We start from the raw sequence: 27644 nt of genomic DNA, 5'->3' as shown, positions 1-27644 counted from the left end.
TCTCTCATACAGTCAGTCATGCACCTACTAAATTCTTCATCCAGACACTTATACATCCACTCATCTCATTCTTCAATATGTAAGACATATTTTAACTTTACAGAAACATACAGTCATTGGATAATGTCATCAGTGATGTCATTTGAGTTGTCATCAGTGATGTCATCAGTGATGTCACTGACCATGTCATGAATGATGTAATATGTGACATCATCAGCAGTGGATTGCGGGTGCGCGATATATAGTTAGTGCAACTAACTATATATGGAATTTCATTGGTTTTATATCAATAAAATGTCCAGCTAACTATATATGGTCTCTAACCTATGGTTTTTTCCGTGAATTTTCAAGGTTTTGTAAATGCAAATTCCTAACTATATATGATTTATAACCTATGGTTTTTCAGTGAATATATATATATATATATATACATATTATTAACAAAACATATACAATATTTTTTCCGTAGGACAGCGAGAGGGTTAAACTTACTATTCACACTCCAAAGAGTGCAACAGTAGGGAAAGCATTGGATAGCGTACCGTTAAAAATTACTATTCCCACACCAGTGAGCGCAACAGTAGGGAAAGCGTTGGATAGCATAGGGGTAAAAATTACTATTCCAACTCCAGAGAGTGCAACAGTAGGGAAAGCGTTGGATAGCGGAAGGTTAAAAATTACTATTCCCACTCCAGTGAGCGCAACAGTAAGGAAAGCGTTGGATAGCGTAGGGGTAAAAATTACTATTCCCACTCCAGTGAGTGCAACAGTAGGGAAAGCGTTGGATAGCGTAGGGGTAAAAATTACTATTCCTACTCCAGAGAGTACAACAGTAGGGAAAGCATTGGATAGCGTAAGGTTAAAAATTACTATTCCCACTCCAGTGAGTGCAACAGTAGGGAAAGCGTTGGATAGCGTAGGGGTAAAAATTACTATTCCAACTCCAGAGAGTGCAACAGTAGGGCAAGCGTTGGATAGTGAGAGGGTAAAAATTACTATTACCACTCCAGAGAGAGCAACAGTAGGGAAAGTGTTGGATAGGTAGGGGTAAAAATTACTATTCCAACTCCAGAAAGTGCAACAGTAGGGAAAGCGTTGGATAGCGTAGGGGTAAAAATGACTATTCCCACTCCAGTGAGTGCAACAGTAGGGAAAGCGTTGGATAGCGTAGGGGTAAAAATTACTATTCCAACTCCAGAGAGGGCAACAGTAGGGAAAGCGTTGGATAGCGTAGGGGTAAAAATTACTATTCCAACTCCAGAGAGTGCAACAGTAGGGCAAGCGTTGGATAGTGAGAGGGTAAAAATTACTATTACCACTCCAGAGAGAGCAACAGTAGGGAAAGTGTTGGATAGTGTAGGGGTAAAAATTACTATTCCAACTCCAGAAAGTGCAACAGTAGGGAAAGCGTTGGATAGCGTAGGGGTAAAAATTACTATTCCAACTCCAGAGAGGGCAACAGTAGGGAAAGCTTTGGATAGCGTAGGGGTAAAAATTACTATTCCAACTCCAGAGAGTGCAACAGTAGGGCAAGCGTTGGATAGTGAGAGGGTAAAAATTACTATTACCACTCCAGAGAGAGCAACAGTAGGGAAAGTTTTGGATAGCGTAGGGGTAAAAATTACTATTCCAACTCCAGAAAGTGCAACAGTAGGGTAGGCATTGGATAGCGTTGGGGTAAAAATTACTATTCCCACTCCAGTGAGTGCAACAGTAGGAAAAGCGTTGGATAGCGTAGGGGTAAAAATTACTATTCCTACTCCAGAGAGTGCAACATTAGGGAAAGCGTTGGATAGCGTAGGGGTAAAAATTACTATTCCCACTCCAGTGAGTGCAACAGTAGGGAAAGCGTTGGATAGCTTAGGGGTAAAAATTACTATTCCCACTCCAGTGAGTGCAATAGTAGGGTAAGTAAATACTTGATACATAAATATAAATAACATAAATATTAATACAATTTTCAAACTAATTAAAATATTTGACAATTTTATAAAATATATTAATTAATCAATTAAAATTACAAATACAAATTAACTAATAATAAAAATTACCTACTAATACTAATTATTTAACAATTGCCAATAACTTTATTTACAATATAAAAATAAATAAAAATTAGACACAAAAAATATTTATAAAATGTAATTACTTACAATTAAATTACTTCCCAAGCTATTCACCTATATACACACAACCCACTACAGAAAACAATTTAATAAAAGTAACATTTATCAATTATTCAATTACAATAAATTACAAATTATATTTTAATTATTTACCAATTAATAATTATTTACCAATTAATTCTAAATAAATAACAATAAATAAAATAGCATATTTAATTAATTATAATTAAATTACTTCCCACCCTAATCCCCTATAAACCCACAACCCGCTACAGAAAATTAATTACTAAAATTAACATGTTTATCAATTAATCAATTAAAATTAATTACCAATTATATTTTAATTATATACACAGTAATAATTAATTGACAATTTTAAATACATACCAATAAATAAAATAACATGTTTAATTAATTATAATTAAATTACTTCCCACCCTATTCCCCTATAAACCCACAACCAGCTACAGAAAATAAATTACTAAAATTAACATATTTATCAATTAATCAATTAAAATTAATTACCAATTATATTTTAATTAATTACCAATAAATACTTAATTACCAATTAATTCTAAATAAATACCAATAAATAAAATAACATATTTAATTAAATATCATTAAATTACTTCCCACCCTATTCCCCTATAAACCCACAACCCGCTACAGAATTATATTACACAAAAATTAAAAATTAATATTAACTTACCTTAAATTCGATATTTTTGTTGTCTATATTATGTCTAGTCGATATTATGTCCATTCTATATTTTTGATTCAATATTATGTCCATTCTATTCGATATTAATTTTGGTAGTCTATATTATGTCTAGTCGATATTATGTCTATTCCATATTTTTTACTCAATATTATGTTAGTCGATATTTAAAACTCGATATTTTGACTCTATACCGTTGGTCTCTATCCATTCATTAAACCTATTCAGTAATTGCCTAGCAAAGATTTTTTGGAGCACATCTATTAGGCTAATTGGCCTGTGATTCTCAGGTTTCTGCTTGCAACCTTTTTTATGTATAGGGAGAATTTCCGTCCCTTTCCATGTTGCAGGTACAGGTGCACCTGCTGATATGGTGTTGCTAATTAGATTAACATATGGGACCCAGACATTCTTATCATGCTTGAACAGATCTCCAGGCAGTCTATTTAGTCCCGGGCCTTTCCCTGCTTAATGGTATCCATTGTGTGTTCAGTTTCCTCCAGTGTAAAAATGATAGCTTCTCTAGCTTCCTCATTGCTAGCAGGCTCCCTATATTCAGCCGAGGTGGACCGAAAACTTGAATACAAGTTCGTAAAGTGCTCGGTCCAAGCTGCTGGTTCCAAGTAATGCTCTGTGCACTCTGCTTGGTCCTTATCGCCACATGCAATTATTTTCCAGAATGCTGACATGTTAATGTTTTTCGCAGACTGAAGGAGGCCCAGCCAGCTATTCTCCTCCCAGTTCTTTCTTGCAGCAGCCAATATCTTCATGTGGCTATCCCTAGCCTCTCATATTAAGTCTGGACTCCCCTGATTTAGGTTTTCAAGTAGACATTTCTTGGCTTTTCTACAACCTGATGTGTACCATGGATTTGTATTTCTGTTTCTTTCTAGTGTCTTGGGTGAGGAGGGGCTCTAACTGCGCCACTAAGCAATAGTGCATTATTGTTACTGATGTTCCTCTTGTCTCTACATGAGGGCCCACTACATCTACAAATGTATTAGAGATACCAGTCACCAGCTCAATGTTTTTTGTAATCCGGGGCTATTTAATGACTGTATGGTTATTCCCTATTAGGGGCTGTATTTTTGGTGGTCCGACGGCCAATGTATCATCCCTTGATATGTAGCCTGCTATATCCAAGCATAGTCGCCAATGGTCACTGTCCTCTTTCATGTCTATTCTAAAACCCATGATCCTACTCCAACTATGTATACTGTGCATAATATAGTCTATTCTTGACTGCGAGCTACCTCATTTAAAATTTTATAAGAAGGGGTTGTTGTTCTCATTATTAATAATCCTTCCATTGCAAGCCCGTAAATGATGTTCAATAATGAGCTACATTAACAGAATTGCAGCGTTTGTGCATTGTCTTGGTGGTCTGGCCTCTAGCTGGGGTAGTCCTCTCGCCCTGTCCTCTGGCTCTGTTAAACCTTTTAGGCCTTTTAGTGGTTCGTAAGTGCAGTTGAAGTCCCCGCATACAATCACAGTATCACTGGGGTCTGCATGGTCCAGAGAGCTACTTAATAAATCAATAGTTTTAGAGATGAGATTTTGACTAATTGGTCTGTTATAGACATTTAAGAGGTACAATTTTTCATTGTTGTGGATGTTTGTGTCCATGTATACTGCCAATAGGTCAAGCGAGTCTATCATATAGACACTGATTCGCATTTCCAAGGTTATTTTTATCCATATTACAAGGCCCCCTGTGGGTCTTCCTCTCTGTGATGGGACAGAATTCTTGTAATATGTTTTTTATCACAACTTAAATGGGGGGTCAGCAAGCATGGCTCCTGGAAGAGGCAGAGGTCAAATTTGTCTATATACCTATGCCAAGTTAGGTCCTCAAGTTTTTGTTTTAGGCATGGAACAATCCAGGGGACAATAGCTATGGGTGTTGATTCTTTTGTTAATACTTCATGAATCTGGGGTGGCTCTTCTAAGTTGAGCTCTACTGCATTATTAATTGCTGCTTTTATTATGTGTTTTGTTTGGCACCCTCCTGCACGCGTCTCTTCCGATACAATGCTGCTTCTGTGGCTTTATTCCCGGTCAGGCTGTTTATCTGTTGTCAAATTTACCTGTTCTTCTGCCCTCAGTGAAGCCACTAGATCAAGCCTTGATGTTAAGTGATTGGGCAGCGCCTCGCTAGTAGGGGGGTTTCCGTGCACTGGGGCCGATTCACAGAACTATTCTGAGACAAAATCCTAAACTAGTTTTTGTATTCACAGAAGGCATTTTGTAGTAGTAAAGTTAGGATTTTGTCTTATGTTTGACTTAAGACAGACTTAAGACAAAATCCAAACTTTACTACTACTAAATGCCTTCTGTGAATACCAAAAGTAGTAAGTTTAGGAATTTGTCTCAGATTCCTTCTGTGAATCGGGCCCCCAGAGTGTGATATCACAGTCTCTCTAGGGTCTTGCAATCTAAAGCTCTGGATTACCTTGCTTGACACACTTGTTTTTGATCTGTCATGATGAGTCCCTCTACTATGTCTCGGTTGACCATGGCCAGCCTGATCGTGTCCATCCTCTTTGTTCCTTTCTCCAAGCGCACTGCCCTCTCTATGTCTGAGCATACTACGGACAAACATTGTCTCTTGTGCCTGATCCAGTGTATGATTTTGTTTTTTAGTGAGTATTCATCTTCCCTATTTCCTGCTGTAACCTTAGGTATATTAGTTACATATACTTTCCGACCTTCTCTTCAGTGTGGTCGTTCCCTGGGCAATGGTTTAGACAAATAGTTAGCCTCTTGTCGCGTTCTAAGTGGGGGCCTTCAAGTTTGCGGGTCATATAGCGATCTCAGAGCACCTTTCTGAGTTATTTGTGACCAGGTTTTAGGCTGAGGTCTACTTGAGTGTGTTATCTGGTTTGCGCTATTACATACAGTGTTTGGACTATTCACTCTATTACTTTGGTAATTGGACAGCTGCCCCATTCCAGAACCCTCTGGGAGTATGGAATTTGTGAGGTTCTGGTTCTCATAATTGTGTGTCCCGCCAACTCTCATGTTATGGAGAACTAGCGGTTTAGCTATTTGTGCTAATCTCCCCTTACCTCCCTTATGTGGGTCGGTAGGATGTGTTACACAAATGGCATCTAGTTGGTTCTTCAGAGAGGTTACTGTAGATTTTAAGTTCACTACCTTTTTTGTGTGAATTAACTTCTTCAACTAGTGCTTGTATCACCTTTAATTCATCCAGGATCTTACAGCCTTGCTTACTTAATGATTGAGCAGCTTCTTTGGGTACTATGGGCTCTTTACATGTGCAACTAGAATGAGTCGCTGTTCCCTCTATGGGGGCCCAGTCAAGGTTTTTTTTCAGCTTCCGCTAGCAGCATGTATCTATTTGTAAGAGTGATGCCTACAGTATCTGCTTTACCCACGCCTTCTGTCACCACTTTCCCTTAGACTAAGGGTGTGGTTTGTGGGTTTGGTCGTTGTTGGTACTTGGATAGAGGTGTATTGCTGACTAGTTGCATGCACTATAGAGTCACTTTAATAGTGTTGGTTGTTAGTATGCTGCCTGCATTGCATAAAAGGATGTGATCTTCCTTTTAGGGGGTGCCTTATGTTTTTTAACAGCTCCTTCGAGCGTGGTCTCTACCTCTTCTATTAACTTAGCTATCTTGGCTATTGTACAATTTCCACCAGTGCCTTCTTTTAGTTTTGGTCTTTTTCCCTTCCCATGGGTGCCTCTAAGGCTTTCCTCTTACCCATGGTCAAGTTGTTTAGTGCCCAAAGTTTTTTTTACTTTTCACTCTGTGTATGACCAGGGGAAAGGGTCCTGGTGTGTCAAACTTCAATGTGGATAGGGGGTGCCGGAACAGTAAGAGGTAGGTTTGGGAGGAGAGTATACTGTGTCTTATGTCTCTTCGGGGTTGATATTGGTATTGATGTATTAGTCAGCCTGTTCGCCTCGATCCAGTCTGACCCAGTCCAAGCCTTCCAATTTAGTTCAATTTCCTTGTGCTATCATGCATGGCACAGTACCATATTTAAAGTCTTTGTCAGTTCTTTAGCTTAGGTGAGGTGATGTTGATGCTGGAATATTTACAACAAGGGGTGGTGAGGGACAGAGTCTCTGAATTAAGCAGAAAGCTCTCACCCAGTCAAGAGATCAGGGCTAGATCCAACACCGTTTTTTAGCTCACTGCACCATCCCAGTTTCAGAACCTGGCTGTATGCAAATTAGTCTGTTCCTGTCCCAGTGCATGATGGGAACAGGGCAAACCAAACTACAAAAGCCAATTCTTACACTGGGAAGGAAACAAGCTCCCGGGGACCGGTTTCTGGCATTACAGCCGTCTTCGGCCCGGTTTGCTTGAATCCTGATGGTGCAATGAGCAAGGGTCTCACATCTGAGAATACCCTTCCACGCTTAGGGTGGACAAAAATATTTACAACAAGGGGTGGTGAGGGACAGAGTCTCTGAATTAAGCAGAAAGCTCTCACCCAGTCAAGAGATCAGGGCTAGATCCAACACCGTTTTTTAGCTCACTGCACCATCCCAGTTTCAGAACCTGGCTGTATGCAAATTAGTCTGTTCCTGTCCCAGTGCATGATGGGAACAGGGCAAACCAAACTACAAAAGCCAATTCTTACACTGGGAAGGAAACAAGCTCCCGGGGACCGGTTTCTGGCATTACAGCCGTCTTCGGCCCGGTTTGCTTGAATCCTGATGGTGCAATGAGCAAGGGTCTCACATCTGAGAATACCCTTCCACGCTTAGGGTGGACAAAAATATTTACAACAAGGGGTGGTGAGGGACAGAGTCTCTGAATTAAGCAGAAAGCTCTCACCCAGTCAAGAGATCAGGGCTAGATCCAACACCGTTTTTTAGCTCACTGCACCATCACAGTTTCAGAACCTGGCTGTATGCAAATTAGTCTGTTCCTGTCCCAGTGCATGATGGGAACAGGGCAAACCAAACTACAAAAGCCAATTCTTACACTGGGAAGGAAACAAGCTCCCGGGGACCGGTTTCTGGCATTACAGCCGTCTTCGGCCCGGTTTGCTTGAATCCTGATGGTGCAATGAGCAAGGGTCTCACATCTGAGAATACCCTTCCACGCTTAGGGTGGACAAAAATATTTACAACAAGGGGTGGTGAGGGACAGAGTCTCTGAATTAAGCAGAAAGCTCTCACCCAGTCAAGAGATCAGGGCTAGATCCAACACCGTTTTTTAGCTCACTGCACCATCCCAGTTTCAGAACCTGGCTGTATGCAAATTAGTCTGTTCCTGTCCCAGTGCATGATGGGAACAGGGCAAACCAAACTACAAAAGCCAATTCTTACACTGGGAAGGAAACAAGCTCCCGGGGACCGGTTTCTGGCAGATTCTGCTTGCGACCACAGTACTCCAAAATGCCAGAATGCCTGGCCAAGAGGGAGGGGGGGGGGGTCCAGGCTAGCCTCCTCCGGGCTCTGACGGGCGCAGCCCTTGACCCGGGCTTTGCCCATGCACGTCCCATGCTGCAGAAGTCTGTGGCCCCTCTTGAGCACTTCCGGGTGCAAATGATAGGGCAGAGGTCATGTGGCAGCTCCTGCCGCAAAGGATACTGAGGATTGGAGTCCCCTGTCTGGATTCTGCCATCACGTGCTGCGGGTGTATGTGGCCCATCTTGAGCGCCTCCTGGTGTGAATGGTAGGGCTGAGGTCGAGGAGGTGGCGGCTCCTGCTGCAAAGGATACTGGGGATTGGAGTCCCCTGTCTGGATTCTGGCATCCCATGCTGCGATAGTCTGTGGTCCCTCATGAGCACCTCCGCGCGCGTACGGTAGGGCAGATGTAGTGGTGGCGACTCCTGCCGCAAAGGATACTGGAGATTGGAGTCCTCTTTCTGGATTCTGACGTCCCGCGCTGTGGGAGTCTGTGGCCCCCATTGAGCGCCTCCGGGCACCAACAGTAGGGCAGAGGATCTGGTGGGTGGAACATATCCCTAAGATGCTCTTAGAACCCACACCTGTGCTCCTGGAGCTTACCGTGACTAGCGATGGGTTGGGGGTTTAATTGGTGGCTTCTGCTTAATGCTCCCAAAGATGGCGTTTGATTTGAAATTAAAACTGAAAGTCTAAATTATTTCACCTTCACTTAATCCCATCTCTTATGTTTCAGAGTAATACTCTAAGTGAGACGATGAAACCCAGACAAAGGTCTCGTGCACACTGTGCCACTGGAGCCAAGCTACACCTGGCTGATGAGCCCTAATAAAAGCAAAAACAGCCCCAAGCAAAAAAATCTTGCCTGTGAAAATAAAATAAAAAAAAGAGAACTGGACTATGCTAAATCAAAATCCAATCACAAAATTCTACCAGGATTAAGAACAGTGAATTGCCCTATTACAAATATATCTGTAACAGCATTCTAAGAACATGTGGGATAACCACAAATGTTATTGAAAAATCATCAAGCTCAGCCTTAACACATTTCACATTTTCATGTTGAGCCCATTCCTCAACACCCTTTACTAAAATAATTTATTTGGCAGCCATTAAAATGCACATGCTTTTTCCATAATTATTACAAAAATCTCAAGTGAACTAGGCCACTTCTAACAGCTTAATAGATAAGAAAGAAAAATGAATGCTCTAAAAACTTGAGAGTTAGAAGCCCAGTTGCATGCCTAGGATGAACGTAGATCTAATGTTATATTGGCACTCTGAAAGAGATGTTAGATATCTTAAAAACTCAGTTTGCAGAGGTTTTCTATACTGAAGGTAACAAGTGTCCTGAGTTGACAGCTGAAGCTGTTTCAATGTTTCAAAAACTTTAACTCATGGATCACCTACTGTACTTTAGTTTCTTAAAAGGATGCTGTTGGATTAAATGAACCAAGAAGAATGTTAAGATCCTTGCTGTAGTGTAGCTGCATCGCGGTTTCTGAAGATCGCTATGCCTTGTGCATGATGCATTATGTTTGGACAGGATTCTGAATTCCTCTGAGGCCCGTGGAGAGCTTTAAGTGTTGTCTTGATATTGTGACATTTCCTCAAACAATTGGACATTCTGGTTGCTTGAAATTGCACTCCTGGTAGTCTGACAATGAGTTATTTTGCGTGGCTAGTTAGACAACATTGCAGCGGTTCAATTAATTCATGATAAACACACACTCAGAAAGCTAAAACCAACACAAACCTCACACAGCCCTTGTTCCAAGCCATTTTGATGGAAGAAAGGCAGTGTTGGTGGGACTGTTCAAAACTATCCTGGTAACACTAAAATCAACACTTCCATTGTCTACTCTTAGAAATTATAAATTATTCCAATTTTACTTGCATAATGCATAAAATTATCCACACCAGTCAATCACCCTACCTGTATGGTAAACCTAAACTCACTGATGACTGAAGGAACACCAGATACAAAGGCGTTATTTTGGAAATTCTGAAAGCCAGACAAGTACAAACATCCAAACAGGCTTTCGCCTGCCTAGATCCCAGACTATGGAACTCCAGCCTTGATCAAATTAGACAGAATGCTGATTTCCTAGCCTTCCGAACGTAATTCAAAACTCCTTTAGTCAAAATGTAGCAACCAAGGGCCCGATGTAGGTAAATCCCATTTACCGACTCTAGAATACCGAATTTTACCGATTCAGTATTCTAGATTCGGTAAATAAGATGTAGGAAATAATTCGGTAATTTTTACTGAATCGGAATGATTTGGTAATTACCGATTCGGTATTTACCGATTCGATAATTGCCATTGATTCCGATGGGCCTTGAGGCCCATAGGAATCAATGTTAATTACCGAATTGGTAAATACCGATTCTGTAAAATTACCAACCCCTTAGGGCATGTATGTGTGCCACACGGCACAGGTGTACATGCACAGATCTGCATGTAGACTGGAATTCGTTATTTACCGCAAAATATTATTTTGTGGTGAATAACGAATTCTTAAGGGCCTGTGGTACTGTTTTCAGTGCCACCTACATCTAGATTTACAGATTCAGTAAATTTACCTGTAAATCTGTAAAATTTAAGTCCCCTACATATCAAAAATTTAATACCGGTCGGTAACGTCCGAAATCGTCCGTTACCGATAGGTATTTGGTGTCCTACATCGGGCTCCAAATTCATTCATTTCTTTTGAACACTCTGTCCCCTTTTACTTTTAATGCAGATCATATGTTTTGGTCGAAATAAATTCTGTAAAGCACTTCATGGCACCTATGACGAGGACCATACTATGGAAATATTGTGAATAAATAAACAAACACCTTCACAGCACATATCTAGCAAAAAAGATTGATGGTGTGCCGCACACATGCTAAACAATTTCAAACATCACCATGCAGTGCTCTTTCCATCACCGTTTAGCACACTACACTGCTAGGAGCCACTAACAGAACATTTTGGATAATGCTAATGAAAGTGCTTGGTGGTAACTCCTTTCTACGCCATATTATGAAAATAAATTTATAGTAGTGGTAATGTATGAAAGGCTATTTGTGCATATTGAAGCAGACAGAGTGTGACTTAGGGACAGCAACTACACAATAAAACCACAATAAGATCTTACAAAAGCACACGTTAGTAACAGTAATAGAGAACAACAACATTACATAGCAACACAACAATGCAAAAATTACACAACAAATAAACAACACAATATAAGCAACCAGTAAAATGAAAGAAAACAACAACATAATGACAACACAAACAACACAAAAGCACAACTCAACAATACAAAACCACACCAATGCAACCCAACACACCAACAAACCAACACAAACCACTAATATGGCAATACAAAACAACATACCTACAGATATTTGAAATTGTATTGTGTGAATGATTGGTGTTTTGTGTGCTGATATCATGGTATGAAGTTATTATGTTCTAATTTTGTTTAGTTTTGGTGTGTTGCTTTGTGGCATCCTATTGTGCTGTTGTGAATGTGTGCTATTCTGTTACTGTGTTGTATTGTGTTGGTGTATTTTTTGTTGCTGTATTATGTTGTGTTGTTATTCCGTTAAGTGTGTTGCTATGTTATTTTGTGTTGTGCCATTAAGTTTGTGTGCTCCACTGTTGTGTTTTGAGTTGGGTTCCTAGGGTGTGTTGATCTATTGGTTTGGTAGTTTGCTATTTTGTGTTACTGTGTTTCATGTGTTGTGGTGGTTATGGTTTGTGTTGGTGTTGTGTTTTTCTGGTGCTTTACTGCTTTGGGTTGTTGTGTTTTGTTTTTATTGTTGTGTTGCAATGTGTTTTGTTTTTGGTGTGTTGCTATTTTGCTTTGTGCTATGTTGTGTTGCTCTAGAAGTGAACCAATGCTTCTACACTTGCAGCCAAAAGAAGCACATTAATTTGAAGTTCCAGTGACACTCCATTGCAACAGAGTACCCCCTCAACCAATCTGAACGTCCATGGATGTTTAATATGTTGGTGAAAAAAACAACTCTGTCTTCGTCACTGATATACTCCTCCGACGGCCCAACAGATTAAGGGGCGTCAAACGTTTGGCCATTTGACTGCCACTTAATTTAGAGAGGGCAGACATATAGCCAGCGTTCACAGTCTGTCTCTGTTGGTAAAACCTGGAGATAAGGGACAGTGAAAAATGCAAAATGTCCCCACATCATGAGAGAGAAGACAAATGGTGTGGGGATCATTACTTTTCTATTTTGGAAAACAAAATCCTGCTTTGGGATTTTGTTTTTAAATATAAAAAAACCATGGTAAAAGTTTGACAGATGGTACCATCATAATGATAGAGCCAACCATCAAACGTTTAATACACTGGCAGGAACCACTGTAACGGCGGTTCCTGCCAATTTAAGAGATGTCTGGTTGGCTAGAGGACATTGTTAAATTAAGAGTAAAATTCATACAGGAAACTGTAAATCAGGTCCCAACTTTTAAATTAGCACTTACAGTGTTCACATTCTATATGCTGTCCACAGTACAGAAGCACACAATGTCATAGACCCTCTTTCATCTTAATATTTAATCTATTAACACCTCAAATCAGTGATATGCCTGTCTCACTAAATCCACAGCTCAACAGCTGCAAATCCCCTTATCTAAAACTCTGTCTACTAAAGCTGAAGGAACAATTCAAATCATTATTTGTACACTCAGGGTTTCTGCTCTCAAATTTTCCAGACAGCACCTTAGATGATTGGCGTGACACGATTTGTACTTAATATTTAATCAGCTCTTAGTTGACAGGGAAAGAGCTAATTTGCTTCATTTCTCCTTCAGAGTTGACTAACAGATCTGCCTTAGTACTTTATTTATAGGCATGTTTACAATCCTACTTGTGAAATCAGGGAACTGATTTCTTTTGTTAACAATCTTAGATTGTCTGCACAGCAAATGTGATTGGGATTTCATCAGCTATATAAATGTTTATGCTATTTTTTATGACTAATATCACAAATATGATTTCATTAGGTATCTAATATATGGAAATCAAGGAACGTATTTGTCTGGAACATGCACAACAAGCGATTCACATCAGATTCTCCTGAGTGTAACCATTCATTACAAGTTTTACTCTTCTCAATTTGGTGATGTGGATTGTCCTTTTGGAAAAAGGCTCAGAAGAGGAGACCAAATTGAGCAGGGTGAGGAAGACTACAGTGTAATTGTGGGGGCAGCAGCTCACAATTGAAACAGAAATCAGAGGTTGTCTGCTAAAACACTTAAACACAGAGAAGCAACAGAACGCTTGGGGTCGGAGAAGGAACGTATGGGAGAGAATGGTGTAGCTGCCCAACTGCACTAGTTTGTTGGGGTCACTTCTGTTAGTTGCAACTCAGCACAACAGTGAGGGGGAGAGGTTGAACATGGACGGTATGTGTGGCATGCTTTTTCATATATGTTTACATAATGTTGCATACAACATAAGCAATGATGTTTGACAGCATAATAACTGTCCATTCATTAAGTGCATTAGAGGATATGATGATATATTAGCAAGTAGAACACAGGCCTTTCCTAAACTAGGTAGTTTATGATTCTGCAGGATAACACATTGTATATGCCCAACTATCATGTATTTTCCTGATGTTCACAGAAAGGATTTTTCCATCAACTGCAGCCTTTTACATTTGAAGGTAACCAGGGATCTGCATGTAAGTGGAATTACAATGTGTAGTTTTGTTCCAGAGGAACTGAATAGATACAACATAGCCGTTTTTTGTGTGCTTCCTTAAATTCAGCAGTGTTGTTTATCTTCCCCTAAAAGAAAGTCAGGAGCTAAGCATGCAGAGAAACTGTTTATTGACAGAACTACATTGGAAATAAAAATATACAAATTCTGGATCTTTTAGAAACATTTATAGAAGATTAGTAAACTATTGCATCAGGCACTCTATCACGAGCATTGTTTTACATTAATTGTAACATTGAATACTTATGCAGTAGGCACAGGATACTTCAGCTAATATCAGGCAACGATCACTAACATTCACATATGCTATGTGTTTATTGGAAATGTCAAAATGTTACTTTTTCTTTAATTTTCGTAGTACTTTTGTCTTTCTTTACAATGATGATCGGGAGGGACAGTGTCACATTTTACACATTGTGTACATTTTGTCACATTACTTATTTTGTACTGAGAAATTGTGAGTTGCCTGGTTAATGGTCAGTGTTAAGATCCAATTAAAAGCATGCAATATTATAATGGTGTCTGGGAGATAATGAACAAGTAAAATTACATTGCTGCCTTCACCGTAATATTATGAGTCTTTTGCAGTTTTAGTCTGTGATACCTCCTTAAGTAAAGTTGTAGATATATATTTCTATGGTATATACATTTGTTTGATATATATTGTAAAAGGCACTTTACAACTCCAATCACTTTCCTATATATAATATAAATATATAATATTTTCCATTGTGGTTTATTGGATTAAAAAACGGTTTGAAATAATCTTCTGACTCATCAAAAGTGAATACTTTAATAGAGAAATCCAGCACACCCATACTAACACGTTCATAATTATGAAGGCTGATTAGGGAATTATTTCATGCACTTTTTGAATGAGTATGTATTATGCCAAGCCATGAGAACAGACATGCATGTTCGTGCTGGCCACAGAGATTCTGCACTTCTAACCAGTTGCGCAATCTATTAGGTCATATTATTCAGTAGGCAATACATGCTCTTTGCTGAGTTCTGCAGTTATAATGCACAATCCACAATTTTGAAAACATAAAATGGTGTTAAAAAGAATATTGTTTCAGACATGTGAGCCCCTCACAGGCTTGCAGAAACCAAACCCCCATCAACAGTGTATGGTACATGCAGCCCCACATAGCAAACTGTTCCTTTACATGTTAAAGACAAAGCAGCCCCACACGCAGTTATTTTCTAAGGGTCACATATTTTTTTTAAAAACGTTACTCAAGTACAATCCATGCAATGTTAAGACACTCACTTCTTTCTCTATTAGTTGTTAGTATCTGGTAATTATCAGAGTCTTGGGCATCTTCCTGGAGTAAACTGCTACTTGAGGTGCAATTTGTTTCACTGGTCCAGTAACCTACGGCAGTGAGACACATTAAAGAAACACATCTATTGTCCCTGTAGACACATGCATTTTAATCAACAAGTAGGTTTTCAGTTTAGCAGCATTGCTTTTGCTGGTAGCTGTGAAGAGCATGCCAGGCTATGCATACTGTTTAATCAATATATAGGGGTTTTGGATGTACAATACATTTACAAATCTGCGTAGTTCACAAGAATGGGGATTACGTGAACAAGTCTAAGTTGTGCAGGTGTGGTGTAGTTCCTGTTTTTATACGGTTTAATGAAAAGTGCTCTATATACTAATGCTACTTTTTGGAAAAATGTTTAGTCCACATAATACTTTCAAAAAGAGGGTATATTTGCTAATGTTCAATTTTTACACAGCAGACTGTAGGTAAACAAGTCCTTGTATGGCTTGGATAGTTGTGCCAGCTTTCCTCTGTTTAACATGTTCTAGAATGCAGCCTGTTTTTTCCCAGTGGATGTGACAGTCTGTGAGTCCTGTCAAGGCACTGCGTGTTTTTGATTAAATGTTAATATCAAAACCTATATTTTGCTACTGAGGGCTTGCATTAAAGGTGTAACACTGCCTATAACAAAGAGCGGATGCCGCTGCTTAATAGGAGTCTTGAGGTGACATTGAATGGTGTCAACTGATTCTAGTGTCAGAGACATATGACTTTTACATGTACCCTGTCTGACAGAGGGCCTCCCATCATCTCATCTGAAAAATCTGTACAGTTCACACATGTGACTTCCACAATGGAATATGTTGTGCTAGGTGTGTTTCTTACATCATGCATCGCTGAAAGAATCTGGGTAGGGGCAACGATGTCCATGCAGTACACAATGAGTCATGATGGCATACTCTTTAAGGTTGTTTTTGTCCCACATTGTGGGCATGCAACCAACATGAGCATTTTTTATGGTGAGGGTGAACAAGAATACTCTACTAAAGTTGCTTGTCATTCTAGTTTCTACCTACAACTGTATGTAGGCTTCTTGCTCCTTCCTGTACTGTGCTAAAAGCAACCTCACAACTAGAAGAACTTGGCTGGCTGAGTCTGTATCTGATTGTTCAGATGCAAGAACTAAAACCTTAACCATTTGATACCATGTGCCCTTGCTTTAGCCTACTCTTGATGGGAAAATGCACTCTGCTTCAGATGGGCCATGTGTTCCTACCCGTGCACCTCATGGAAGATAACAACCCTGCTTAAGCCTGTAACTCATATTCCATATGGCTTGTGTTTTTCCTGTTGCAAATATTTCCAGAGCTGCTAACCCTAAAAGAATAATTGTAATGCTGAATAGAGGTCTTAGTATACCATTTAATTACTATACAATTAAATGAATTTTCACATTGGTTTCACTTGTCTCTCAACATCCACTGTCTTTTTGAACTCATGAGACTTTCCCTACAGTTGTTTATAAGTACCAAAGTTATACACATCAATAAATGTTGCATTCGGTTGATTTTGCTGTGATGCGCAGAGACATCTGTTTGTGGGAAATAGAGAACTTACCTTTTCTTTTGAGGTATTCTGCGATCAAGGCAGCTATATGAATATAACACATTGCACTCTGCAATGAAAAGGAGAAATGTGATAATAATTGTATATTCAGGTCCAACATCACTCCTGGAAACATACTGCTGCTTTTAGAGCCAATACCACTTCCATTTAGAGGCTAACTTGAAAAACAATAAATAAGGTCAAACAATACAGACAATAATGGGGGCTTAGAAAATATATACTCTAGTGGACTGTTAAACGTGACATTGACATGTTCACCATATTTGAATCAGCTTAAGCTGTGCATTGTATTTAGATAACACTGTGATATACCCATTCATGATTAAAACATATGTTGCATTTGAATAGGAATGGAAACATTTGATTTTGCATACCCATTTAATTGATCAAACACATTATATAGCAAACATTAAAAGTTTTGATATATTTATATTTTTGGGGGGCAGAAGGCAATATCTCACAAATGAAACTCTTACATTGAAATATACTGCTGAGAAATAGTGAGTGAAAGTGAGTGAGAGCGTGTGACCTTTTATACATATATATAATGCATGGTAGGTGAAACGCGTCTGGCATTTTGCTAAGCTGACAAAATAAACATTGTTTTATGCAAATACACGGCGTAGACATTCCTTTGTGAAAGGGAGTTGCTTAATATAGATACCCATATATATTTAATTAAAAAATCAAAGGGGAAAAGCTAAGTTGTAGTTAAGGAAACTTTATTTATTTTTTCTATAAAACCAAACTTAAACTATAAAAGTTTATGAATTTTAAAGCTATAATTAGAACTTAAATATCTGATTTGTGCTTCACCAGTTATAACTGACATTAATAAATTACGCACCACCTTCAATTTAGCATACATCATGCACCTCTGTACTCAGTCTTGTTGCATCCCTCGCCCCACTCTACATTAACTATAACTCACCACTTTACCATGCACTGTCTTTTCCGAAACTATATATGGAGAAAGGGTGACCCACAGTTTTCTTAGCAATAATTTCATTGTAAATGTAGCAGTGATATTATCAATGAGGTAATAAAAGATGTCAGGAGTGATGTAATATGTGGTGTAATTAGCAGTGCATGGTGAGGAGAGCAAAGGTTCTAGTTACTAGATATATATATATAACTGGTGAATTTCAGTGGTTTTGTACATTTAAAACGTTCTGTTGTCACTGAAATTCTCACCTAACTGCATTTTTACTTTAACCATAGCTTTTGTAGGGTTTCTATAATGTAAAGTAATATTGAGTTGCCGTATGTAAAATCAATCCTCCACTGCACACACCCTTTGGCCGTGTGCAGCAGGCACCTGCCAACAGGGCTAACCTCCCCTCAGGCAGTCAACCTCACGCATGGCCTTTGATCCTGCATGGCGTGGGTTGGCTGCAGTGCTTTTCTTGCAGCCAAGCCGAACGTCCAACCCCCTGCAGGCAACCAACCCTTTGCTAGGCATAGCTTTGACCGTGCACAGCGGGGGTTAGCTATTTGCCCGGGCACAGCGGGGGTGGCCAGGACTTGTGGCCAACTCCTTACATGAAGCCATCAGGGAGTTGGTTACACGGCCTGGCCTGTGGCCAAACCCCCACAGGCAGGCAACCACATGCTGCACACAGTATTCAACCTCCTCCCCAATCCTTATTAGGCCCTGGGGACCCAATCCCTGAGGCCACTTGAAATTAAAATGGGGAGAGGGCCACTCGGCTCCCCTCCCCTACCCCATCCCCAGGGCCTCTCTTAATTACAGGTGGGTGCCCCAGTGCACGTTAGGGTCAGGAGCATCATCCCTGCGTGACCCAGCTGGCTCCCGCATGCTGTGGGGGCCAACATTGCTCCTGCCGGGAGGGAGCAGCTGTTTTTTTGCACTCATGTATCCATTCAGAGGCTCATAATGTCACTCATATACCCAATCAGACATACTTACAGCCACTCACACACCTACTCAGAGACCCAGAGAACTACTCACAGACCCACACAGGCACTCACACACCCATATACACACCCATACAACCACTCACAAACCACTTCCACATCTGTACAGCCACTCACTCACCCCCTCAGAGACACAAGCAAGCATTGGCAAAGCCAATAGGTCTCGCCTTTGGGACCTACTGACTTGTCAATGATTTTTAGCTACTCTGTAACACAGCTAGGTGCTGAAATAACACAGCTAAAAGCTATTACCAAAGCCAATATTTCCCAAAGGGAAAAGATTTTCAGGACATATTGAAAAGTGGTTCTTAAAGATGTTTTTGCAGTGTGGCAGTGTGTTTCCCAATAGTCTGCAGAGACACCATAGACATGATTTCTGTGTTTTTTACATGTACTAATGCAAATGCTGCAACAGCAAAACAAGAGGCTGCCAACATAGTCCAGCCCACAAATGGCCTACCAGGGTTTTGAGGCTAGATGGGGGTGCTGTTTTAAGGTTTTTGGGAGCAGTAGTAACAGTTTCAAGGCAAAGGGCTACTTTGAAACACGTCTGCATAATAAGTATATGTGAGCGGTCACAAGATTCTTTTTTAAGGACTAAAAACAAAAAAGTCATCTATGAAAAATAGTAAAAGCATAATTAGCAACCTACTGAGAAATAAAAACATCCAAGGCAACTCTTACATATCATAAGTATATGCAATGATAAAACAACTGCATGCAGAGCAGAATAGAAGGAAGGAAGTAGCCTGCCAAGTTATAGAAAATTCAGCAAAGGGACACATGCACACTCTGACATGGGAGTATAGCAGATATGTCCAATGCAAGCTTAAAATACTACTAAACATATTTTTCACCTCAACACGTACATGGGATGAAAGCATTCATGTACGTGTTGAGATGAAAAATGTGTTTAGTGGCCAGTAAACGATCCAGTTAGGGTGGGTGGGGCCAAAAGGAGACAGGGCGGCAACAAGGAGGGGCTAAAAAGCATCACGTACAATGGATAGCCAGTGTTTTACATGCACGATGACGCAAGCCAATGAAAAAAGGGGCCGGGCCTACACTCACTTCTACAACTGTATCGATTACAAGAAGCCTTGCAGAGCGAGCAGCACATGCATGCTGAAACACTAGGTGAGACCTAAAAAACACTGACACACTAATTCACACACTTACACACCAGCAAACACACCCACACAAATTCTCATGCAGCCACTTACACACCCACTGACAAACCCAAAGAGTCATTCACATACCCACTCACAGATCCACACAGCCTGTCACAAACAAACTGACATACTGACATACTCACACACCCACTTACACACACACATACAACAACTCGCATACCCAGGTTACAGGGACTTTATAGTTAGGAAAAAACATTAATAAACCATAGAAATTATTTGAAAAAAGTATAGGTTACAAGGACATTATAGTTCGGAAATAGCATTTAAAAAAACATAGAAATTCATTGAAAAAAACAAAGGTGACAGGGATGTTATAGCTAGGTTCAGATTTTACACACATAGAAATTCAGCAAATTAACTCTCTTTGGCACTTATTACTTGTAAACACATTTTATTCTTTAAAAATTCATAACTCAACTTCCATTCTTTGGATTTTTGTAGTTCGGGTCTTGATTTATTTCCAAAATGATTGTCTATGTGTGTAAACCTGTGTGGAGTCATTTTGTAGTGTGTACATTACGTTACTGTGTGATAAGCCTAATTGTTCTTTGCCAAGCTACCAGAGGGTGAGCACAGGCTTTCTTTAGTGTGTATCTAGCATACCCTGACTAGGATGGTGGTTCCTGCTTGGACAGGTTGCATACTGTTGCCAACCAGAAGCCCAGTTTCCCAAAAAAAAATATATATATACCGCAAACTTCAAGGATTTGGTACGTGAGTGCCTCATTGGCAAGCCCCCAGACCTTCAAATTGAGAGGAGTATTATGCAGCACTGGCCGAGGTGGAGGGGAGGTTTTAGCACGAGAAAGTTGGGAGACATTCAGCGCGGGAGCCGTGATCTCTACATTAAGCATGGGGCCGCACTCAGCATATCAAAGGAAAGGATTTCTGGTTCTGGGCACCGGACAATGCATCGTCATGGTGAGGACTGTGGGGCTCTTATCGTTTTTGTGGAAAGGCCTTCCCCGACCCTTGGGTTATTAACCGCTGTGCTAACCCTGGGATTTCATCTCACCATGTTCACCGCAAACGGATTTACAACTGAAAGGTGACATTTTTGCATATTAGCAGCATTATGCTGGAATGTGACATTTAAAATACATGACACTTGTCGGATCACCCTGTTTTCCGGTAACAACCCCTATTAGGTCAAATAAGAGTGGGACACAGACAGTTCCGTACAATTTATTTTCCCTGATTTGATGAGTAACAATGCTATACTTTAGCTCAGTTTGTCATTATGGCAGAGAGGCAGTGCGTGCTTTTGACACATCAGGGGTCACATTGCAAGTAAATCAGAGTCCGTGAAAAGTCATTACCAATCGATATTTATTAAAATGCTCAAGATTAATTGATGTTTGGCAACAGTAACTAAAATTAATTGTTGATGTTTAAATATAGTGTCAAAATATTGCTGCCACTCGTTCATGTGAAATGAGTTATGCATTGTGTTCATGTAAGTGGGATGACTCTTCATGCTGCAATGTCATTTGTATTCATGTGCCTCATTTGAGTTACTGCCAAACGTGTAGTATTTCTTTTATGTTATCTAATCAAGGATGTTTTAAAAGCACCTCCCTATTGAGGGAAATGTGGATTGAGAAAGGCTGCAAGACAGCTGAAACGCGTCTCTGTGATGTTTTTTTAACTAGCGGGGTCGAGGAAGGCCCACAACATTAAAGTTGGAATACTTACAGTCTTCGTGTGCGTGCTCTTCTGTTCATCACAGGAGTGGAGTTTGTGTATATATATATATATATATATATATATATATATATATATATATATATATATATATATATATATATATATATATATATATATATATATATATATATAATTTCTATGACTATTATTACATTAGAAATCTCTGTGGTTTGTATGAAAATTATTTACCTAGATGGAGAGTATTTTCTTTAAGCTAAAATATAAAAAGGACCTATTCAACTCAATAAAGGAGCAATTCCAAAAAATATATGAATACCAGCTAAAAACACTTAGCTATCCAGCATTTTATATGCATCATAGATTCATGATCTCTCATTTGGTAATTTCTTACAATATGTTGAAATCATAAATGTTATAGGTGTCATTGTAACCTAATCCTCATCCATTAATATGATTAACACTCCAATACAAGTAATACATACAAATTATGATCTGTAGCTCATAAATACATTTTTCCCTATTTGTTTCTGTTCGCACTGTTCCAACTTTTTACAAACACAGTTATTGAAGGACAATGAAACAGTTTTTTTTTCTCATAATCATATTAGTTTTATACCCCATTCCCCATGCATATCTTTAAGAAGTAGTTGTTGTACTCAGTCAAGTTAGCAAATGGTGGGGCAAAGGATACTCTTAGGGAAAGGTTGGGTTATCCCTGTGTGTCACAGTGATTAGTTTGCATGAAACCTTAGTCACAGTTCATTTTAAGACTGTGACATCTCTCTCTCTTAATATCCCAGGTACTTTCACTAAAGGAAGTAAGAAACGGTGATGGAGAGAAAAAAGATAAAATTAGACAGACAATAAAACAGAGAACGGGGGTTGGAGAAACAAATACAAAGAGAGCATGAGGGAAGAATGAAGAGGGGAGAGTATGGTGGCAGAAACACTGACTATGATATACAGAGAAGCAGCTGGAGAAGAATATTAAGAGATAGAAAGAGAAACAGGCAAAGCACAGATAGAGAATGGAGGAATACAAGAAAAAGAAAGATGAGATAGAGAGAAACAGACACAGGAAGTGAAAGTACGAGTGGACAGAAGGAATGTTGAGAAAGAATAATACTAGGGTGAGAGAAAGATAGAGCAAGGCATAGGGAAAAATAGAAAGCAGCGGAGGAATCTGTAATGTGGTCTTCCACTCACCTGTTCCTCAAATTTGGAATGTCAGATTTCATCTGGTCCTGTGTTGTACTCCTATTACAAATGCCACTGGCAATACCGTCACAGTGGTTCATGCCAATGCACTGTAAGTTTGATGGACAGTTCCATCAATATGACAGAGCTGTATGTCACACATACAACTTTTTATTATATATCCTAAAACAGCATTTGCTTTTTAGAAAATAAAATAAAAACAATGCCCCCCTCTCCATGGGAGTGCCCTCATGTGATGACGGGGAGGGGGGCCTTGAGCACTTTTCAACACCATTTACAACAAGGTTTTTTCTGGTGGTGATGAGCATTGAAAGGCAGCTGTATATTCACCATCTAAATTAGGTGGGTGGAGATATAGACAAACCTCCAAGTGCCTTTACTCCGTTGGATGAGTTTGACCATGGCACGAAAGGGTATTCGCCACCATCATCAATCTATGGTTCATCTGAATTTAAATGAGTTAGGTGGACCATAATGGTGGCACGGCAGGAACTCCATTGCCATTTCAACTGAGTTCCTTCTATGCCAGTGTATAAATCAGGCTCTAAGCCTTCAGCCTGGCCAGTGCTACTTAGCAGTAAGTTGAAGGTATTATGAAGGAAACTTTGGTCCATCTCTGTGTGATCCTCTGACAGTGTTTTGTGTAGCAAAGATACACTCAGGTGCATCTACCATGTTTCCACAGGGATTACATACAATGAGATTCTTAAAATTCACTTAAAAATGTATATGATTACCCACCTTCTACTGTGAAACTTTTTATTTAATTAACATGATAGTAATACAAATGATAATAAAGACTCTACATGGAACCAAGGGGAATATTTTTAGCACCACTTTTAAGGGATTTCTGGCCCGGTACATACGTTGATGGGTTCCATTATTTGCAATTATTGGTTACTCCTGTTATCTGTATTGCAGTCTCAAATTATATCACAGTTGCAATGGCCATTAGAAAGCATTATGAACATTAGCAAACAAAGAGAATGAAAAAAACCTTTTACCATGTAATTTTAATTATTATGAAATTTTATGGTTGATGATTTTTTTTTCATTTATTAGATTTTATGAATGGATATGTAAACTTTTAACCTGTAATGTCTGTTTGTCAAACTTTTGTGGTCCTGGTAGTGAATAAAGGGCCAGATGTAGCTTAATAATTTCTTAAATACCAAATTTTACCAATTCGGTATTTAAGAATAGGTAAATAGTATGTAGGTAATTATTCAGTAAATTTTACCAAATTGGTAAAATTCAATATTACCGATTCGGTATTTACCGAATCGGTAATTTCCATTCATTCCTATGGGCCTAGAGGCCCATAGGAATAAATGGGAAAGCCATTCACTATTACCGATTCGGTAAATACCGAATCGTTAATAGGGGGAACATTTTCAAGGGTGGCAGGGTACCACATTGACACCCTGTTGCACCCCTGAATAGTGCATGGGTGCACATTTGGCACACATACATGCCCTAAGGGCATGTATGTCTGCCACATGGCACTTTTGGAAAAGCACAAATTTGCTTTTTCAAGGGTTTTCGATATTTACCACCAACTTGTAGTTGGTGGTAAATAACGAATCCTTGACTCAGAAATGCACTCACTTGAGTGATCCCTACATTACGGATTCGGTAATTTACCAATTTGGTATTTTAAGGATTCAGTAATTTACTGATTCCTTAAATTACCGATTTGGTAAATTACCGAATTCTTAAATTTGGCCACAAACATCTTAAAAGCCTATTCACCGTCGGTAATGGCCGAATTTCGTTAATTTCGGCAGTTACCGACCGGTATTGGGCTACCTACATCTGGCCCAAAGTTATTTTGACTTGACTTGATAATAAAGAGTTATGATTGACAGCACACCTCAAAGTGAATGATCAAATGTCAGATATATTTTCGCCCAATTTAGTCCTTCTCCTTTTAACAATTTCAGTAAGATGGAGCAATGGCATTCTGTGAGAATTTAAATTGTGACGTACACGTTTCTTGGTTAGCACATAGTTTTCTAAGGTATCTATCTGCCATCATTATTCACTGGTTGAACATATAGCACTATATAAGTCAAAGCTGTGTTTACAGCATGTCCACGTTGCTCTATTTCAAATGCAGTAATATTGTTTCCTCTAATAATTTTATAAAAATTACTGTCACCTTGCCATTTTAAAATACATCATTAAAAAGAGCTAAAACAACACAAAATTAGGCTGCGAGATATGCCATCCATTGAACTGTGAATATTTACCTCGGATAAATCACCATTTCTGACATGAATCTTTGCCATACTTTCGAGCCATGTTCTGCGCAGTTCTGGTGTGCTTGCATAAGAATTTGCAAGGCTGTATTGCAAGTCTACCAGCATCTCCGGGTCCTTCTCATGTTCCTTCATCTGAGCCGTGGCCATCAGAACTGTTCTTATGCGTTTGGTCAAATCTTTGACCTCAATAGGGAAATGATTGCTCTATGAAAAACAAATTGCAATCGCTTTTATAAGAATCATGTTGTTGGATTTTAAACTCCTTAGTCAGGATATGTGTAGGAGGAGAGGTGAAACATTTAGAGTGAATGAGTATTGAGCTATTTTTAACTTAGGTCTCCAACACTGGGTTATTGAAGTGTAGCTGACATTAAGAGATGGTACAAAGTTCATTTAAAGAGATGAGTCTTTATGTTACGTTATTTAACAGATTCCTGAACCTATCATGCCTGATTTACTTGCAAAAGAGTACTTTTGAGCCAATTCTATATTTCAAAGTTTGTATAAATAAATTATATTATTTGAAAGTAATGACATATTAGATTGTGTGTGTAAAACTGAATGGAAACAAATTCAAATTATGAATTGAATGACAGGAAGACATTATTTCCAACTTAAGCCATTTCTTACCTTCATTTGTTTGTCTCCATTAGCAAAATTGTTTATAATGGCAAGTGAATGCTGAAACCTTGATCCTCCAATACCTGCATCTGCTATCAACTGACTTACTGCTTTGATGAGCTGTAATATAGATTAAAGGGGAGAAAATTAACAATCTTCCCTTATACTGCTATTTCAAGATCACCCAATAAATGTACCCCACATATATAAAATGTGATTGGTTACTGAAAGACTTTTTAAATTCACATTAAGATGAATCACACCTACTCGGAGCATAATATGTACATTTTCAAGACCAAGTGACCCAAAAGAAAATTTGATTTGACTTTGACTTGAGATATCTTATGATTTCCTTTTATTCTTCATGAAAAATATTTTTCAGTAAAACATCTTTGCTTTTGTGCATATGTCCTAGACAATAGAAGGAGTATGTGTGCTTCCCTCGCATTCCCTGCACCACTTGCACCTGGTTAATTCAAATGTATGGCTAAATGCACAAGCAACTGTGGGATATGCATTCTAAATTTTTGTGAACTCCTACAATGAATACACATGGTCACCTCATTTGAATTGCAGGTATCTGGCCCTTTCTCTGAGACCCACCTTTGAAGGAACAGATCTATTCAAATGCAGAAGAGGAGAAATCTGTGTGTAACTTCCAAACTTTTATCCTCCTGAATGCATTGACAAACATCTGGGTTTTTGAACCACTGCCAGAAATTGCATGCAGAAATTATGACAATTTCATGTGTGATTCACTGTTGACATGGCAAATGTTTTACCCCTTTGAATGTATTCTGTAATGTGTTCTGTAATTGAATACATTCAAGTACATTTTACACACATAGTCACAATCATATTTGAGCAAATTGCTATTAGAAAAAAAAAAACATATATTCCACCATAATATGTGTGGAGTACTTTTCATAGCTTGCTATGATTAGTTGTGAGGAAGCCCCTTAACTAGGGCTAAGGAGAGAGAAAATCTTTGCAGAACACGCTTATATCCACATTTCTAGTGTCTGGGCAGACACTGGAATGTTGACGCCGGAAAGATGAGAGAGATGAAATGCCCTCTAACAATAATCAAAAACGAAACCATCAATGTAGATTCTAGAATAAACTTTCATATCTGAATAAAACTATTCAGAAAGAAACAGCACCAAAAATACTTTTGTGTGAGCAGAGCATACCAAGTAGCGGCTAAAAATTGATTAGGGTAATGAATTGTTATTAAATCTTTAGTCTTATTAAATCTAAGGATTCAAGTAAACAGCCATCTCAGGCTTCGAATCAGACCCAGGATTGGGATTGCTTTGCCAGAAAGACTGCATGGTTAACAACGGCTTATGATCCCTATCTCAACATTTGAAAGTACAAAAACCTGAGACATATTTCATTCACTGATACTAACAAATCTAAGACCAATTAAAAATTCACAGCATACATTTGAAAATGTATTTATTGGCAGACAATCCTCTTAAAAAAACTCCTTGTCTTGATACTTGCACAATCTTTTTTAAATTTAAATTTTTCAATAAGAGAGCCAGCCAATTCTTGCTAATTAACTCTTATTGGTTGGTGCTATGTTAACTAAAGGCCTCATTTAGACCCTGGTGACCAGCAGCCAATGTTTTTAGAGGCTCTAGTTTCCACTACTCCACTGGACTACGCACTATGTTTGATAAATATATGCAGGATTGTAGGCAGAGCAAAATTCCAAGAAAGTACTATGCTTTTTTGGTAAAGCTGGGATTTTTTTTATTTAATTAAACAAACTCCAGAAACTGGAAATAATTTCAGTAAAACAAAACAAATTAAAGACCATGACATAAAGGGAGATTTTTCCTTGAATTTTGCTACC

The 27644-nt window shown here is 38.9% G+C and overlaps 1 protein-coding gene across 9 annotated transcripts in view; it reads right to left on the bottom strand.

The window, feature by feature from the left end:
* The window catches only part of DOCK10 (dedicator of cytokinesis 10), a 1740483-nt gene that overhangs the window by 222907 nt on the left and 1489932 nt on the right, over positions 1 to 27644 (bottom strand). For 8 of the 9 annotated variants that reach the window (XM_086943899.1, XM_086943900.1, XM_086943901.1 and 5 more), the window contains exons 44-47: positions 25790 to 25900; positions 25148 to 25363; positions 16870 to 16927; positions 15252 to 15356 (exon numbers count right to left, since the gene is read on the bottom strand). In XM_086943899.1, coding sequence (XP_086800025.1) covers positions 15252 to 15356; positions 16870 to 16927; positions 25148 to 25363; positions 25790 to 25900 — 490 coding nt within the window. The remainder of the gene's footprint in view (positions 1 to 15251; positions 15357 to 16869; positions 16928 to 25147; positions 25364 to 25789; positions 25901 to 27644) is intronic. The other variant, XM_086943902.1, reaches the window with a different exon arrangement.

Source organism: Lissotriton vulgaris, chromosome 11 (assembly GCF_964263255.1).
Source record: "Lissotriton vulgaris chromosome 11, aLisVul1.2, whole genome shotgun sequence".
Lineage (NCBI taxonomy): Eukaryota > Metazoa > Chordata > Amphibia > Caudata > Salamandridae > Lissotriton > Lissotriton vulgaris.
The sequence above is the reverse complement of the archived record's forward strand: the minus strand, read 5'-3'. Positions and strand labels throughout refer to the sequence as shown.